Source organism: Elgaria multicarinata, chromosome 4, assembly GCF_023053635.1.
Source record: "Elgaria multicarinata webbii isolate HBS135686 ecotype San Diego chromosome 4, rElgMul1.1.pri, whole genome shotgun sequence".
In the NCBI taxonomy this organism is placed as follows: Eukaryota; Metazoa; Chordata; class Lepidosauria; order Squamata; family Anguidae; genus Elgaria; species Elgaria multicarinata.
In genome coordinates, this window is record NC_086174.1 from 25,171,183 (window position 1) to 25,189,894 (window position 18,712).

Genomic DNA, 18,712 nt, shown 5'->3' on the forward strand with positions numbered 1-18,712 from the left:
TATTGATTTTTAAACTTATTTTTAGCTGTTGGTATTGTGGGTTGAGGTTTTTGTTTTTTGTAATCCGTCTCGAATTTTAGACAGTTCACATAGTAACGTTTTAAATAAATACTCTCGTTGCTTTTTCAACGAAACACAGCACATTCCTTTTCAGCATCTTTACTCAGAAGTAGATCCCACTGAGTTCAAAGGGATTTACTCCTAGGGAAGTGTGCACAAGGTTAAGTCCTTACAGCACTTTTCTCACATCTATGTGTATCACTGTCCCCCCAGGGAACTTCTCTTCTGTGATAATACATGGTGGAACCGGGAAGTGATTTTGGTAATACAGCCAGCCGGTTGCTATAAAGATCGCCCCCATCCAGGAATTTTTCAGTTCGGATTCTTCTTCTTTTTGGCTTAGTTGGCTTTGGGCTAGCAAACAATCCCTCTCGAAATGTTCTGCAAACTTTATTTCAGTTTCAAGAAAGTAGCAGCCCCAATCCGTTGCATGTTTACTGAGATGTTAAGTCCCAACGTAGATCAATGAAATCTAAACGCTTTAGGCTGAGATCTTAAGCACATTTACTAGGGAGTAAGTCATCCTGAATTTAATGGGCTTCTCACTTGAGCAATCACGCCTAAAATTGCGCCATTAGGCTGGAATCCTATCTGCATTTCGGGGGTGAATCTCATTTGCGCTGTAAATGAGGCTTGTAATCTAGAAGTTTATATGGAATGGGGGATTGCAGTCGAGATCTACTAAAGTCAGAGTGATCTGTGAGGGTGTTTACGGGGGGAGGCATTTCCTCCCTCCATTTATCAATTGGTTGAGGATTGCGCCTTCAAAGCCTGCGTGTATCTCGGGCACCCCATTGGAAACCCATTAATTAGATGTGTAACCCACAGAAATCGATATGGCCACTCAAGAAATTCTTCTTTAGGGTCAGGGTAGCAAACAGCCGCAAGTCATAGGCAGTTCCTCCAGAATAAATCCAGTTCAGTCAATGAGACAAGGCAGTGTAAAGTTGCGTGTGGCTCGAAGGTTTGAGGATCACGACAACCGTGGGGTTAAAAACAAACCCAACCAAAAACAGAAACCCGAGGCGAACGATTTCTCCCTTTGTTTCAGTGGTACCCTGCAAAATCTCCTTCGCTTTGTATTCCCCCCCCCCTTTTAAATTGCAGCCTTCCAGATATAATGAGCTGTAAAAAGAAGCCGAGTTTCCAGCAAGATTTGAAACTGTTGCATAGGTGTAGACGGTTACAGCGTAGCGCAAGAAGGAAGTGGATGAGAAGCAAGCAAGAACTCATCTGGCAAATAGCTGCTTTTGGAATGAATGGAGGAACATTCCGAGCCTTGGGTTAAAACGTTCCATTTCCATTCACGCTCCTCCTTGCCCACGAAGCCCGGCTGTTTGGCTTCGAGTCGCTTGCAAACCACAGGTCCCGACGATTCCATCCAGGCCTCTCCGGATCCCCAGTGGCCGCTTCCCCGCGAGGCACAAGCTCCAAGCCGACTTCTCCTCCTGCCATCTGGACCAAGAGTCCTGGCCGGCGTGCGCGAGGGAGGCCTGGCACGGCTGTCTCTCAGCGCCACCGCTTCGGTTTCCTTGGAGAGACCCGCAGGGTGGAACTTGGTAGCTGATCTGCCCCGTCTACGATCGCGGCACGGTGGCTCGCCCTGCGGAGCTTCTCTCGCGTTTGCCGGCTGCCCTCAGAGGGCTTGAGTTCCTCCGAAATGAGGTTGGAAAACAGAAGGGAATAGCTCTCCCTCGGAAGACGTGGGACTACTGCGAATTTGTTCTCGGGAATCAGTGTGAGCTCCTCGATTCCTAACCTGCGTTTAAATCACGGCAGAACGTGTGGCGCAATTTTTTTGACGAGAGTTCCGTTGAGCATACACAGAATTCTTTTTTCCCCCTTCATTCCGATCATTCCGGGGTCGCGGGGTAAGATTAGGAATTGAGGTCTTGCCACCCCTAGGGGATTAGACTTCTAGAGAGGTTTAAGACCTGGCACCTCTCCTTTTGCAAATTAAGCACTGGATCTAAGGAGACGCGGGAAGTCAGTCAGTCTTGCTTTTAGGAGACCTCCTAGAGGAAATTGAGACCCCGGAGATAAATTTACTGAGAGTTTCTTTTCCTTTCTTTTCCAAGGACTGAGATTGGGAGAAGCGGAGGCACACGCAGCCACCACTTCAAAGCCCCCACCCACCCCCTGCCCGCCCGCCCGCCCGCCCGCTCGCGCACACACACACACACACACACACACACTGCAAGCAGTGAGGTCTTGCGATTCACAGAGCCCCGGCCGGCTGCGACCCCGAAGCATCCATAACTTCGAGCTCACTCACTTGTTCATCTAAACTGCCTTTGAAGCCAAACACGCCTGCCGATATTCCTCTCTCTTGATCTCCCGCTCTCTAACGCCTTCACGACATTTTCTATTTAGAACCCGGAGGTGAAATGAACAGATGTTGAAGAATAAAAGTAGAGGAAATGTACGCACGTATCTCCGTTTCTATCTTAATGAGCGAACCGTCGAGTATAGTCAAATTGTGGATGCGTGGATGGATGGAACCCCTGCTGAGAAGCCTGCAGCCTAGGATGCCGGTGCGCGCGCGCGCTTGTGTTTTAACTATGCAATTATATCGGTGTGTGTGGGAGGGGAGAGATTTGAGATGTAAGAAAAAGTATATTTCGGCTATAAATTGGCATCCCTAAAACATATAAGCCCAGTCCTAAATAGAGTTCCCTATCAGTATATTTTCTATCCATGCATTCAGAAGTCTACCAGTTCAATCCTATGCATGCTTACTCATTTACTTAGCCCACTGTGTTCAATAGGACTTACTCCCAGGTAAGTGTGCATAGCATTCCAGCCTTGGTAAATGAAGAGGGCTCTAATCCTAACCTCACACGCAAACTGGTTCCTCTGAAATTCGTGCTACTTTTCTTCAGGATAAATAAATGCATTTAAACAGAAAATAGAAGTATATGTGGTTTTAAGCACCGAGCCACCCGTTGTATTCTTAGCAACACTCCACCTAAATTGCAGGTTTTTGGATGGATTGTAATTTAAAATCTTTTAAAATCCCAGCAATTCGACTTGAACTGAAACTGAAAGCGGAATCATCTCAGACAATCAGGATGAAGACAAGATTTTATAGCTTGAAATTTTCATTTTAAAATGCAACTCAATGACTCCCAAGAAATGTAAGAATAAAAAAGCAGACTTGTGTAAAACATTACAGAAGAGGAAAAAACTGCTCTTTTAATACTTCCCCCCTTTTTTTTTACTAAAGGACTTTTGAAAAAAGATGACCATTGTAAAAGTCAGAAATTCTTCATCCCCGCAAAAGCTCCCAGTAAGACTTTCCACAACTCCGAAACGCTCCAAAGATCTGTACAAACTTTCCTCCAATTGGGGATTTTTCGAATTGGAAAGCGTCAGCGTTGGGTTGGGGGGACCTGTCGGTGTTGTAGCGCCCCCGTTGTCAGTCAGTGGTCAGGCCTGGGTGGAACCCTGGGTCTCCCCCTCCTTCTTTCCGTATTTCGCAGTGTCAATCACAGCGGACATTTCTTTCCCCCTCTCCCTCCTCAATCTCTCTCTTTCTCTTCTCCCTCCCCCCTCCTCAGTAAGATCCCAGCTCTAAAAAAGCCCGCCTCTGAGTGGCTCGAAGCAATCTGTCAACCGAGCCGGGGAGCCACCTCAAAACAGATCGGGTTACTTTTGATTGACAGCGTCACCATGGCAAATAATTTGATTAAAGCTATTGTCTTCTCCTTGGCAGTCCCCGGGTCAGATAACTGGACCAATCACGGCGCGGCTAATCACTTTTTCATGCCAGTTTAGAATAATATTATTTGGAAAGGAAGAAGAAAGGAAGAAGAAGGGGGAGAACAGGAGAGTGGGGGGAAAAAGAAGAAGAGAAGAACCGGCAAGGAGGAGAGGAGAGGAGGAGGAGGAGAGAGAAGACGAAGAGGAAGAGGAAGAGGAGGAAGAAGGTGGTGGTGGTGCAGGGCATTTTAGTACTAGATTACATGTAAGCGATCCTATCGCAGAAAAGCGTGGAAGAGAGCGAGCGTGAGAGAACGAGAGCGAGAGCGAGAGAGGAAGAGTGGAACTCTTAAGCCCGGCCCGGGGGGCTGTGTGTGGGGGGGGGGGGAGAAAGCGAAAGTTCCAGCGGTGCGAGCGCCGCTCCTCTCACACAATAGAAGCGCAAAGTTGTCGATCGGAACCCCGGGGACTTACAAAACAAACACCAAGAAGACCACTCAACCCAAACAAGCAGCGTTCGAAAGGTGAAAGTTGGGCGCTGCCTTTGATCCTCCCCCGCGCGTGAAGATTCTAGCGCTCCATGGGCGCCGCCGCCGCCGCCGCGCTGACCTAGCCCGAGGCTTCCATTCGTAAGCCAGGAGCTGCTTGGCGCGCTCGCTGGTTGGCTGGCCCCTGGCGAGGCCCTTTCGCCATTGGTGCCGGTTGCACCCCGACACCCCCCTCTTCCCGGGTCCCCCCAGGCGGTGCCTGCCTGCGGGGCGCTGCGCGTCCCTCCGAGCGGCTGCCCCCTTTCGGCCAGGGCAGATGCGGTAAGAGAGCGCGCGCGGGCGGCGGCGGCGGCGGCCGGGCCTTGGAGGGCGCGCCATCATGTCCATGCTGCCCACGTTTGGCTTCACCCAGGAGCAAGTGGCTTGCGTGTGCGAAGTGCTCCAGCAAGGCGGCAACATCGAGAGGCTGGGCCGCTTCCTGTGGTCCCTGCCGGCTTGCGAGCACCTCCACAAGAACGAGAGCGTCCTGAAGGCCAAGGCCGTGGTGGCCTTCCACCGGGGGAACTTCCGCGAGCTCTACAAGATCCTGGAGAGCCACCAGTTCTCGGCGCACAACCACCCCAAGCTGCAGCAGCTGTGGCTCAAGGCGCACTACATCGAGGCCGAGAAGCTGCGGGGGCGACCCCTAGGGGCGGTCGGCAAGTACCGGGTCCGCCGCAAGTTCCCCCTGCCCCGCTCCATCTGGGACGGCGAGGAGACCAGCTACTGCTTCAAGGAGAAGAGCCGGAGCGTGCTGCGGGAATGGTACGCCCACAACCCTTACCCGTCCCCTCGGGAGAAGAGGGAGCTCGCCGAGGCCACCGGGCTCACCACCACCCAAGTCAGCAACTGGTTCAAGAACCGCAGGCAGCGCGACCGGGCGGCCGAGGCCAAGGAAAGGTACGAGTAAGTACAGCCGCTCGCTCCAACTTTGGCCATCTTGCTTCCTTGCAAGAAAGGTTTCTGATTTGGGCACGGCGGGGGCGGGAGGGGGAGAGGGGAAAGGTGCTTTACTCATCCGAGGTTTGGGCAATTGTTCAACTTGAAATCAGGCTTTCCACGCGCTTTCCTCCGGCGTCAGCCTCGTTGAATTTGGCGGGATTTACACCCGAGCAAAACAGTCCCAAGAGCGGGGCTTTGCTTTATTTAAAGCGCCCTAGACGCCATGGTAGGGCAGAAAACTTTTAAAGCTTTTTAAAAGGAAAACCTGGCTGGGAGTTTCATTCTCTCGCTTCAAATGCAATACAAACGCGCCTTCAGCCGTTTCACGGAAGGTGATGCCTGGAAAAGCTTTCCGCTAAGAGTTCAGTTTGATCCACTTGGGAGAGAGAGGGGGTGGGGAGGCGACTGGTTTTACACGAGAGCAAAATCGAGTCGCGGTCCAAGGTCTCTCAAACCGCCGGGATTCGGCTTGGATTCCAAGCCACGTCCTCGGAAAACGGATTTGGAAGGAATGGATCGGAGTACTGAACAGTGAATGGGAGAGAAAAGTTGCAACTTCTTCCTTGAAACGGTGGCAGCTTCGTTCGCTTTAACTGCCTATTGTGCCTAAATCCTTCTGTTCGGTGCTCTTAAACTCAAATTGAGCTACTTATTTACGTAATAAAAACCTATTCGGTAAGCCATTTCGTTACTGGGGCAGAACTGAAACAAAAATACTACTGAAAATAAATAAATATCCTGATGTATTCTTCTGGCTAGCGTCGAATTTATATTGAACAACTCACCAGAACATGTTACAAGGCCTGAAGGTCAGGGGCAGCCCTTCTCCAGAAAACAGGAAAATTGTTTAATACCCCACCCTAAACAAACGTACCCCTGATTAGATCAAAAGGTAAGACTGCAAGCTTGGAGTCAGCCCCCTTGAACATGATGGGACTTATTTCCCTTGCATAAGTTTGCCCTGCACGAGTTACGTGATCTCTGACCCAGCCGGGATTTCTCAAACTGACGGGTACTGCTTCCAGCGACTCCATTCATCTCAATGGGAGTGGTGAAGTAGCAGCAGGTTAAAGTAGAGAAGGAAGAAGGGGCTTTGGAACCGTTCAGAATGCTGCTCCCGAAATAGCTATACGAGGTCTCCAGCTTCCAAACGAAACCTCTTCGTAACTGATTGGCAGCAAATGTGTGTTTAAAGCCATTATCATCGCCAATAAATTTTAACGAATCGTGATGATAATAATTAACTCGTTTCCGGAGATCAGTTGTAAATCTTTCGCTCACTTCTCATTGACAAGCCCTTAAATTTCCCTGGGATACTGTCAACTAAAAGAGCGGGGGCGTTTCTTTTCTTTCTTTTCTTTTTTAATGAGTTGAACCCCCCATCCTGTAAAAACAAACACATATTTTCTTGGAAATAAATCCCAGGAGTTTCAGTTCAAATTAATGTCTAAGTGTGTATCTATCTGGATGTAAGTTCCTTTCATTTCACTAAGACTTACTTCCGTGTAAGTGGAAAGGTTGGTGGAACTTCCAGACAGTAGACTGGGTGATAATAATAAACTGTGGGAGAGAAATATGCAATAACTCCATATTATTAAGACAGACACATTCCATCAATTACTTTAAAACAGGGAACAACAATAAGAAGAATATTTACATTTATAGCGCATATTATCTAATATGATAATCGTTGGAGATGAAGTCATTTTTCTTCCTGTCCTGAAGTCATATTCTGGCATAGATATAGCTGCTGGATAAACTTTTCAGAGCAGCAACCTAGAATATGTTCATTGATATTAAGAAGACTAATCTGGAGTAAATGTGCAACAGATTGTAGCACAGCCCCAATTATTTTAAGGCTGCAATCCTATCTGCATTTGCTCAGGCATCGGTCCAAGCTGGTGGCTTTACCCCTGAGTAAATAATACCCTTTGGTCGTACATTATAAAATCAGCCTCAGACCCAGTCATACTTCAAGGTTTAGCCAAGCAATTGCAGTTGAATGTGACTATTGGTGGCCACTCTCCTGAGAGATAAACAGCCTGAGCTAGATTCAGACAGCTTGTGAAGGCTGTAGGCAGTAACAGTGCAAATCTTAGCCTCTGTCTACTCGGGAGTAAATCCTATTCCGTTTGGTCGGACATACTCCTAGGTAAGTATAAGGCCACTTTGGAGTAGAACCGAACTGACCATATTCCAGCATTTAGTACCTATTGCAAAATACTGCAAAACAGAAACCAGGAAGTCTTTGATGGGACTCAGAAGGTGAGGAAAGGTAGCATAGAAACCTGTGAAAAGAGAAAGACACCATAGTAATCATGACTTCCACCAGCCAGGTCTCTCGAAGGCAAAGAGAAAAACCCACCGTTTGGTTTGATGGGAAAATACTAGGCAGGCCGCAAAGAAATACATCCTAGGCCTATTTCGCGTGGATAGGCGGTGACATACTAGCGATCGCAACCTAGTTGGGGCTCAGCGCCTGGTGGAATAAGGAAGCCCCTAGTACCAACCCAGACGAGAACTACACTTGTGTAATTGGGCAATAGTTTGTAGGAGCCTACCCATTTATAGTATGCTCACATTCTTGAATTCTGGATCCCCCTTACAAGGAAATCGGTTCCTTCGAATGGAGGGAGTCTAAGGCCACAGCTAGACCTAAGGTTTATCCTGGGATCATCCAGGGTTCGCCCCTGCCTGAGCACTGGATCCCCTGTGTGTCACCTAGATGAACAGGTCTGACCCCTGGATGATCCAGGGTCTCGCTATGGCCTAAGTCAATCTGCCTGCAAAGCAGGCTGTGGGATTGATTGCTCCGGAGTTTACAGCAATTTGCAGGTTGCAGCCTCAGCCTCGCAATCCATTCCTTACTCACTGACCTGGTAGTAATTCTCGCTGGTTTTGAGGGATTCCTGGGGTCTTAACTGCTTTTGCTGAACTGAACTATTCTTCCACCTTCTCCCTCTTTTGCAACCAACTGATATGAACGCCTTGATGTCGATGGAAAATAATCATGAATCATGTTGACTGGTCTGAAATATATAAAGAATATTTTAAAATATGCACACATAAAACCTGGAAGCCAGTGAATATATATATATATATATATATATATATATATATATATATATATATATAATCACAAGGGCTGACACTTGCCCTGGCTGGGTGGGTGAAGAGGGTTTCTAAATTACACTGAGCCTCTTGGAGGGATCGCTCCAAGAGGCTCAGTGTAATTTAGAAACCCCCTTCACCGACCCAGCCAGGGCAAGTGTCAGCCCTTGTGCCATGTGAAAGGGGCCTGCTGAACAGCCCAGCGATTGAGGAAGACTTTAGGGGCTCTTCGATACACTTTTGATGGGAAAATATTGATCCAGCCCCGGCTGCAGTGCCTTTTGGCACCGTCTGACACACAATAAAAGAGTTCAAAATATGTTACTTTCCAGTGAGCCAACGTTGGTAGAAAATCCAGAAAACAGTGACGGCTCCTTCTGCTTCCACCAACATGTGGGGCTAATAAAACAGATAGGCATCTGGTTGGACCGACTCAGTCTCTCTACTGTAGTTTGCGGCTGCCATCCAAAAAAAAAAGAGGAGGGGGAAAACCCACCACCGATGGCTTGGAGATTTCTCCAGAGAATTTAGATTGCAGTTGGAGGTGGTCACCTGGATTTACATGTTACAGTGGATTCAGATTCGGAGCCTGAGGAGGCCCACCCACAACTCCATAGGCGGCCTAATCCTGCGTAGGTATATTTGTTCGGAAATGCCCTCTCACATTCCAAGGAACTTACTCCCAAGTAACAGGGCCATCCTATGCATGGTTACTCGGAAGTAAGTTCCTGCATATTAGTACGTCTAAGATTGCAGCCCAAGGTTGTGATTTTATGCAAACTTCCTAGGGAGTAATCCCGCACTGAACAGAGAGTGGGACTTACTTTTGAGTAAACGTGCCAGGGTTGTATTGTAACTGTGCCTAGGCGGAACTGCACAGCCTTCAATCCTGCTTATAACAACCCACGCCGATCCCGAACATTTTAAAAGAAAGGGGTGTAAAACGAAGTTCACAACCTGGGTTATTCAAAACTCCAGGCAGCAAGACGATTTCAACCCGTGCTACCTTTAATGGGAGTGAAATCGCTTAAAATCTAGGCTGTTTTTTTTATGATTCATGTAGCCGAGTTGCTGCAAATCGCTTTGGATTCTAATGGATAGACTCGGCCCGGATTACAGACTTCCTGGAGCAGCACACACCTTTGCAGGTTTACTCGGAAGTAATTCTTATGGAGTCCAAAAGAGCTTATTCCCAAGTAAACGTTCATAGATTCACAGCTGGAGTCTCTGTCATTGTATGGGTCCCGCTTCTGAGAGCATCTGCCGAGGCCTGGCTACCAAGGCCACAGCTAGACCTAAGGTTTATCCTGGGATCATCCAGGGTTCACCCCTGCCTGAGCACTGGATCCCCTGTGTGTCACCTAGATAAACAGGTTTGACCCCTGGATGATCCAGGGATAAACCTTAGGTCTAGCTATGGCCCTAGAGTCGATAGCAGGCTTGAGGCGGTAGGTTCCCCTTTTTGGAAACAGGGTTGGATCCAGGATCTGCGTTCCGCGAGAGAAGGAGGCCTTCTGCTCACAGAAGGTCCCTTAAACCTTACTTTTTTTGGAGGGGGGGATCTTCCACAGTCATCACAAAGGATCTCCTGACTCTTTGTGGAGCCTTTTTAGGGATCTGGAGGACTGCTATGGGAACTCCACTTCCTTCAGCGCAGTTGATTCAGCCTCAATCCGGATCCAGCTCACAGACTGCAAACATCCTAGCAATTCTTTTCACATTTGTATATATCTATATAAATTAATACATGCCAATTTTATACAGATTTGCATCCTATGGTCCTGGGACCCTAAATATTTTCAGTACCTAGCACGGCTCCTGCTGATAGTGGATCATAAAGTAAACTTTAGTGAATTCAAATGAAATTCCTTGTCTTGAGCACAATCACATCGCCCAAAGACTCTAATCAGTAACTGGCTTTTACAAGAACTCTCTCTCTCTCCCTCTGTGACACAGCCTGGGAACTTTATACAGAAAATGTGCTCCCGGTGGGTGTAGTCCAGGAACACTGATGGCAAATTGTTGAGGGCTACCAAATGCCAGATCCTGCATTCCCCAATTATTGTTTCAGCATAAAAACATGGGGGGTTCGAGCCTAAGGGACCTAGAGGATTTGTTTGCCCAGCATAAGAGGGTGTCTTTGGGAGGGGAACCTATCCCCATGATCTTCTGCATATGGTGGACACAAAAGTAATTCCCACTGAGTTCATTGGGACTTACTGTCATAGGATTGCAGTCTCAGGTGTGGTGGTGGTGGGGCTTGAAAACCTCAAGAGATCTATTGCATTTGGGGACTGTTAGGGGCACAGAACAGATTTCATTGCATTTGCTAGCAGTTCCAATGGATCGAGTTCTAGGTTAAGAAATGAATGGGCTCCAATCACTTCCCTAAATGGACGGAGGCTTCTCATTTTCTTGCAGGAATGGCTGCGCGGGGGTGGGGGCGCTGCCAGTCTAGGCTTGATGAGATGAAAGATATTTTACTAGTAATAGAATGGACAAAAAACGAACGCAGGCGCGCGCACATTGAATGCCCAAAGGAAGAGAAATAGTATCCTATCCAGAGGTCCCCAGAGTTTGGGCAATAGACAGCTCACCCTCCAGGGTCCCGAAAGCTTGGTGGCCCCTCACACAATGTGACCTCTATTTTCCAGACAGAAAAGGGACGAGAACAAAAAGGCCCACTTTATGCTTCCTTGACAATAGTGTTCCTGTTTCACATTCGCTAAATCATCATCAAAAGGATGTAACCAAACGGTGCAGTACTTTATGGGTGTAATGATTACGTTGTAATCAAATGACAATCAGCCCACAGGGAGATTCGCTTATAGCCCCTAGTGGGTTACCTATGAACACCTGTAGGATGGTAGAACTGAACACATTACATTACTGGAAGTGAACGTTCCCTGATCATTACAAGTGGGGCTTAAGAGCTCAATCACGGAGCTAATTTTGCCAAACTCAGATGGGATAATTTGGCTTTACAGCCCGTGAGGACATGCTTCATCCCATGCATGGATTGAAGCTGATGCGTCCACTTCTCACATCAAGTAGTCTCACACCATTGATAAACTCGCCATTTTATATACTGGGCACCACTAAAACAGATAGTCTTCCAGGTGTCACAATACTCCTTGGCTGCAATCCTATGCACACTTACGGGGCTTGATCCCATTAAATCCAGTGGTTCTGAGTAAACTAAATTAAGATTGGGTTGATGGTTATTCTGTTATTTCAGTGATGCCTCCTTCCATTTTAAGCAAACTTCTCTTGAATCCATTAAGCTTGCTTCAACTACTCAGAAACTATAGCTGCAACCGTGAACTCACTAAAGAGGGTAGTATCCAATGCTAGTCCTATGTAGAGTAAATCCATTGAAATGAATGGGACTTAAGTCTCATTAAGAACATAAGAAGAGCCCTGCTGGATCAGACCAAGGGTCCATCTAGTCCAGCACTCTGTTCACACAGTGGCCAACCAGCCATTGGCCAGGGATGAACAAGCAGGACATGGTGCAACAGCACCCTCTCACCCATGTTCCCCAGCAACTGGTGTGCACAGGCTTACTGCCTCGAATAGTGGAGATAGCACACAACTATCAGTGCTAGTAGCCATTGATAGCCTTTGCCTCCAGGAATTTATCCAACCCCCTTTTAATGGATCTATTCTAGGTAGGACTAACGTTGGATACTCCCCTATACCAGCTTACCTGAGGGAGGACATTTTATTGAACCCAGTGGGGCCTACTTCTCAGTAGACATGCATAGGATTGCGCATTGGTGTTAATGTCTGAGTAACGGTGTGTAGGATCAAAGTGTCAGGCTGCTATCCTAAGGATTCTTACTTGACAGCCCACTCCATCGAAATGACTATGCCGAAGGGAAGGACCCATCCTATGCCTGCTTTCTTGGAAGTAAGTCCCTTTGCCTTCAAGGGGGTTTACTTCCAATTTCAACTTAGCGGGCCTCGGAAGTTATAAGCCATTATGCCCCCCACCCCGTGCACCTCCCATTTTCTCAAGCAAACGCCTCCAACGCCGAGATGCCGGCAAATGAAGAACTCTTCGCGTGCCACGGACTGTGAAGGGCATTTCCGCTCCTAATTCGGGAAAAGAAACTGTCTCGCCTCTGCTGCTACTGTGCATTGGCTTAAAAAAAAAGGGGGGGGATCAACCTTAAGAATGGACGGAGGGAAACGGGTTTAGCTACAGCGAAGATCTTAGGAAGAGATCCCAATATGGTGATATTTTTGCCTTCCCCCGTCGTGGCGACGTCCGACTCATCCGGAGCAAGCTGCCAGAATGTTTTCCTTTCCTTTCTAGGGTGAGCCTTGGAGCGCTAATGCAACAAACCCGCTCCGTCCTCCCTCCTCCCAAAGGCGTCATGATCTTTACAGGAGAAAGAGAGAGAGAGAGAGAGAGAGAGAGAGAGAGAGAGAAGTTTTTGTTTTGTTTTGTCAAGCCAAGCTTGCTACTTGGCCAGCCAAAAACTTGTTTTCAAGACCCCAAGACCAACCCAATGAGCGGTGGGGGGGGGGGGAAGGCAAAGATTATGGAAGCCTGAATTTTACTCTCACCCACCAATGCCCCCCCTTTAAGTTTTCATCTAAAACTGACACCTTGGTCATAGCATAATGTAAAAGCATCCTTCTCCTATTGTTAATAAGTACCATCCACCACCCATGTCAATCAGGTGATCATGGAATCATAGAATAGTTGAGTTGGAAGGGGCCTATAAGACCATGGAGTCCAACCCCCTGTTCAATACAGGAATCCACCTTAAAGCATCCCTGACCAATGGCTGTCCAGCTGCCTCTAGGAGGCCTCTAGGGTGGGAGAGCCCATGACCTCCCTAGGTCATTGGTTCCATTGTCGTACTGCTCTAACAGTCAGGAGGTTTTTCCTGATGTCCAGCCGGAATCTGGCTTCCTGTAACTTAAACCCATTATTCCACATCCGGCATTCTGGGATGACCAAGAAGAGATCCTGGCCCTCCTCTGTGTGATAATCTTTCAAGTACTTGAAGAGTGCTGTCATCTCCCCTCAATCTTCTCTTCTTAAGGCTAAACATCCCCATTGTCATACTGCTCTAACAGTCAGGAAGTTTTTCCTGATGTCCAGCTGGAATCTGCCTTTCTGATGGGTGTCTTTATTCTAAAACTGGGCCAAAACAGATCTTACTTTAAATCTTGTGTGTAACAGCTACACTTTTTCCCAATTTCTTATGTTTAGGTTTCCTGGTTTGTTTTGTTTTTACTCTAGAGTAGCTGCAGCCCCCCCCTGTCCCTTTGGATTGGGTCCCTAACATGGGTGGCAGTGGTAAGAGAGTCTTTAAGATCCAGATTGGATCCCCTGCACCTACTCTAGGGTAAAAACAAAATGAACCAAAGGCATAGCTGCTAGGCACAGATTTAAAATGATGTCTGTTTTGTAGGATTGATTTCGAACTAAAGTGTACCTGCTTTTTATTTCCAGTTCGGTTATTTTTGGAACGTGTGTCCATTCTCACGACCCACAGTGGGATCCTGGTATCATCCCTTGAGTCCTAAAACAGTCTGAGGAAGCATGGGTGACCAAACACTCAACTGTACCCTTTCCGCCTTAGGCCGCTGTGGAAAACCCAAATAAACGCAGCATTAGTTTGCAGAAGCCTGACGCGCATCCAAGGCTGCTACAGCAGGACCCGGGGGCTTGAGAGTTAGCACGCGCCCCTGCTATGGATGCCGTGACAAAAGTGATTGTGAGAACAGCTGCCTTAATGTCGTTTGCTGCCGAGAAAGGAGGGTGCAGACTGAGATCCCTGTAGATTTGGGGTTGGGGGAGAAAACTTTGCAATTTGGATTTGAATGAGGAAAAGGCTGAGAGTTCCTAGATGGAGTTAGCTAGAATTGGGGTGCGGCCTGATGTCTGTGCGCGCGGGCTCACGAAAATAACTTTCTGCAAATCAGAGGCACGGGAAGGCTATTATTGCCTCCGCTTTGCCTTGTTTTGTATATCTGTCAATAAAGTAATGTGGCAAAGTCACCCTAATTATCCAGTCCTCTGCCCATCCTTGTAGCACTGCCCCTGGAGCTCTTCTTGGGATTACTTTCCCACCTAAATGCCTTTAGGTAGGGTGACCATATGGGAAGGAGGTCAGGGCTCCTGTATCTTTAACAGTTGTATTGAAAAAGGAATTTCAGCAGGTATCATTTGTATATATGGAGAACCTGGTGAAATTCCCTCTTCATCACAACAGTTAAAGTACAGGAGCTATACTAGAGTGACCAGATTTGAAAGAGGGCAGGGCACCTGCAGCTTTAAATGGTGTGATGAAGAGGGAATTTCACCAGGTTCTCCATATATACAAATGACATCTGCTGAAATTCCCTTTTCAATATTTATTTATTTATCACATTTATATACCGCTCCCATAGCCAGGGCTCTCTGGGCGGTTTACAGAAATTCTAATATTGAGATAAAAACAAGTATACAAAATTTAAAATTCTAAAACACAGAACATACACACATAGAGCATTAAAAACCATTAAAAAACTAAACATGTGGGTGATTAAGATGGGTCCATTTCAGCAGGTGTCATTTGTATGCAGGAAGTACCTGGTGAAATTCCCTCTTCATCACAGCAGTTAAAGCTGCAGGAGCCTTTCCTTCTTGATAGATACAAAAGAGGACAGGGCTCCTGCAGCTTTAACTGTTGTGATGAAGAGGGGCTGCATGCATACAAATGAATTCTGCTAAAATTCTTTTTTCAATACAACTGTTAAAAATACAGGAGCCCTGTCCTCCTTTCCATAAAACCACACCAAAACTTTCGGATTAGGCACAAACCCCTGCATTCTCTCTGAACTGAGATGGTGGATCACCCTGTGGCTGTTATTAATCCCTGTTGGTGTTTTTAGCAATCTCTGAGGAGTTTAGAAAGGTGATTAGCATCCAGACCTTGAGCCCTGGGTTACTTCTGAAGTAAAGGCTGGCATTCTCAGTGCGACTGACTCTCTTCTAGGTAACTGACCCTAGGATTGCATCCCTGCTGCACAGGTCAATGCATTTGACTTTTATGGGGAACTTCAGTGAGACTTACTCCTGAGTAAGTGCGCAACACTAGGCTGCTGCTAACTGGAATGAAGTGCACTGACATTAAAAAAGAATAAGAGGCGTCTTTTGGACTGTGTGTTTGCGTCAAAGTAGATGAGATTGGCTTGTTAACCTCACAGCAATCCTGTGAAGTTGGATAGGCAGGTCTGGGAGGCAGAGACTAGCTAAGGTCACCCACGGCAGAGCTTACTTCATTATTCATTTGTTTATTTATTTAAGGTATTTTTTATGCCATTCCTCAGTGAAAAAGGTTCACCCCAGTACAAAATACCACTGCTGACTTACAATCTAGAAAAGACACAACACACGAGGAAAAAGGAATGGGGAGGGAAGAGGAAAAAGTAATTAAGATTATAATCCCTGACCTGGGAGAAAACCCCATTCAACACTATGGCACTTCTGAGTAATCATGTATAGGATTGCACTGTAGATCTTTCAGCAGTTTTGGTGGAATGGTCCCAGGTTCCTCCCTCATCTCCTTCAGTACACCTTAAGAGGCAGCTTAAGCCTGTTTCTTAGAATGGTACTATAGCTGTGTTTGCAATGTGCTTTTGTTTGTTTGTTTGAATGCCTAGGTCAGCTCTAAAAGCCCAACAGAGATTTCAGCCTTTCTCAAGTTCCTGCATCCCACACTGGACTTGATTTGGATAAAATATTAACTCTCAGGGGTGTGCGGATTGGAAGGATAGTGCAGTGGGTCACTAAGGGGTGGTGGTGAAGGTAGAATCAGTTGAAATCCAAATACTTGAATTGTGAGTAGGAGGGAATTATGCAGAAATTTACTCAAGGAATTTTAGCCCTTGGCTATTCCTGTGATTTTACAGGAACAGTGTTGGGGTAAACCTCTGCTATTGGGAATATAAAAATGATGATGATGATAATGATGATGATGATTGATGATGATGATGTAGAAAAGAAAAAGGGAAAGAGGGAAAATATACACCACTTGCTATGAAGTTAAAGAACTATGGCAACAGGAAAGGGTCACACTCACAACTATTCCATTAGTCACATCAGTCACTGGCATCACATTAAAAAAAAACCTATACAGAAAAGTGAGAAAACCTTCAGAAACTGGGCCTGCTAAAATGCAGCCACACAAACATCCAGAAAACAGTCATACTTACAACAACAACAACAACAACAACAACAACAACAACAACAACAACAAGTCATACTTAGAACATGCTTAATTGTCAGGAAATTCCAGAATCAAGAAAAGACTTGGCAAAGGCCATCATGTTTGACTAGAAAAACCACTAGGAGTGAAAAAAGAGATGATGATGATGATGATGATGATGATGATGATGATGATGATGATGGCTATTATTCCAGCCGAAGATCTCAAGGTGTGAAAATGACATCATTCATGTTCTTCATCACAGCCAGATTTCAGGCTATTCTTTTTATTAGGATCTTGAGATCCAGCAACCAGAACCTGGTGCAATAGACATACACTTAGAATTAAAGAACTCTGTGTCCAGGACTTTTATTTAAGTCCAAGAACTGGGTGGAGTTCATAACCCTGCCATCCTTAATCTATTCCTGGCTATTTGTTTCTTTATTATATTTCTATATCACAATAGCAAAAGCTCTCTAGGCAGTTCACAACAATGAAAGCCATAAAATAGAGCATGAGAAAAGATAATCTGAAAGTTCAAAAAAAATTGGTATAAAGTAAAAAAATAAAAACCAAATAAAAAACCTAGGAGACGTGCAAAGATTTAAAATACAGCAATAGATTTAAAACAACAGAAGCAGAAAGACTAAAACTGTTTAGCCCCCTGCAGATTTCTTCATTTCAGCAGTATAATGGGCTGGGGATATCATTTTGTTTCTGCTATTGATTGGGAGTAAAAAAAGAAGAAGAAGAAATCCTTGCTGATTTATGTCAAATCACCCAGCGATCTACCAGTAAATTCAGGTCTATCTTCTGTCCACCCTGATGTACTATATATGCAAGCAGGTATTTTCATGCTTTCTCAGATGTAAGTCCCAGTGATTTCAAGGAGATTTACCTCCAAGTAAATATGTAGGATTACTGTGGCCTTTAATCCATCAAGGGCACAATCCTATGCATGTTTAGACAAAAAGAAAAAGAAAAACAAAGTCCTACAACTCCCAGCCAGCAATGAATTGTAGGATTTTCCCCCCTGTCTAAATATGCCTAGGACTGTGCCCTAAGGCATTAGTTCTAAACAACCTGGGTTGAACCCAGATTTAGTAATGGGACTTAAGTGAGTAATGATTTAAATCTACGCATGTCTTAATTCTAAGTCACTTTAAGTAAGCAAGGCTAAACCTGGATCCAACTCACTTACTAGGGAGGAAACCCTCATAAACAAAATGGGACTGACTTCTGAGTAAACATGTGTAGTATTGCACTACAAATCATTCACACTCTTACTTTCAAAGAAGGGCCATTGACTTCAGTGGGACTGACTTCAAATGAAACCTGCATATGTTTGACCTGATAGTAGTAGTAATGCTGGGGTAGCCTTCCAGATGTTTCTCGGACTGCAGTTCCCATCATCCTTCTCATCATTGGCTATGCTGGCTAGGGGTGGATGGGAGTTGCTGTCCAACAACATCTGAAGGGCCACAGGTTGACTGTCCCTGCAATGTGGGATGGGAGGATTGACGATCTGCACCTTTGGCCACTAAGATTTCTCCTCTTTCTTTACTTTTTTCTAGGGAAAACAATGAAAATTCCAGCTCCAACGGCCACAACCCGCTTTCCTCCTCCCTGAACGGCAACAAGGCAGTTTTGGGCAGCTCTGAAGATGAGAAAACACCCTCAGGGACCCCTGATCATTCGTCGTCTAGCCCCGCTTTACTGCTCAATTCGAACCCAGGTTTACAACCGCTCCACAGCTTAGGCCATCCCCAGGGTCCTAGTGCCATTCCGGTACCTAGTGCGGACCCTCTGCACCATCACAGTTTGCAAGACTCCATCCTCAACTCCATGTCCTCTAATCTGGTTGACCTTGGCTCTTAAACATGCTTGTGGCATCAATGAAGTTCCCCTAGCCCAAGCTTCCCTCTCAGCTGTCTTTTTTTTACTGTTTTTTTTTTAAAAAAATCTCATATCTATTATATGAAAAATTGAAAGGGATGGCAAACTCTTGATTCCAGATCCGTTGTCTCGCTTTGGATCAAATGGCTGGCCAGCTGACTATTGACTTATTTGGAAGGTACTGTAAAGCTCAAGACCTTTGCAAGCTGTTTGGGGACAAAGTCTTAAGAGAGGGTTTGGCGAAGCTGGTTGCAGAGTGAT

General features: G+C 46.2%; 1 protein-coding gene across 2 annotated transcripts; it reads left to right on the top strand.

Moving 5' to 3' along the window:
• Positions 1-4,600: 4,600 nt before the first annotated feature.
• SIX2 (SIX homeobox 2) lies at positions 4,601-18,482 on the top strand. Of its 2 annotated transcripts, none has more exons than XM_063125550.1 (2): positions 4,601-5,195; positions 18,130-18,482. In XM_063125550.1, exons 1-2 carry the CDS (start codon positions 4,630-4,632, stop codon positions 18,431-18,433), a joined length of 870 nt encoding a protein of 289 aa, XP_062981620.1. In that variant the 5' UTR covers positions 4,601-4,629; the 3' UTR covers positions 18,434-18,482. The 2 variants fall into 2 exon arrangements, with proteins under 2 accessions (XP_062981620.1, XP_062981621.1); XM_063125551.1 differs by having other exon boundaries at positions 4,601-5,189.
• The last annotated feature ends 230 nt before the right edge of the window (positions 18,483-18,712 follow it).

Bases quoted from the DNA above. Each gene is read 5' to 3' on its own strand.
- SIX2 (XM_063125550.1), top strand. From the start codon at position 4,630: ATGTCCATGCTGCCCACGTTTGGCTTCACCCAGGAGCAAGTGGCTTGC. The intron at 5,196-18,129 runs GTAAGTACAGCC...ACTTTTTTCTAG, and splicing joins GAGGCCAAGGAAAGGTACGA to GGAAAACAATGAAAATTCCA.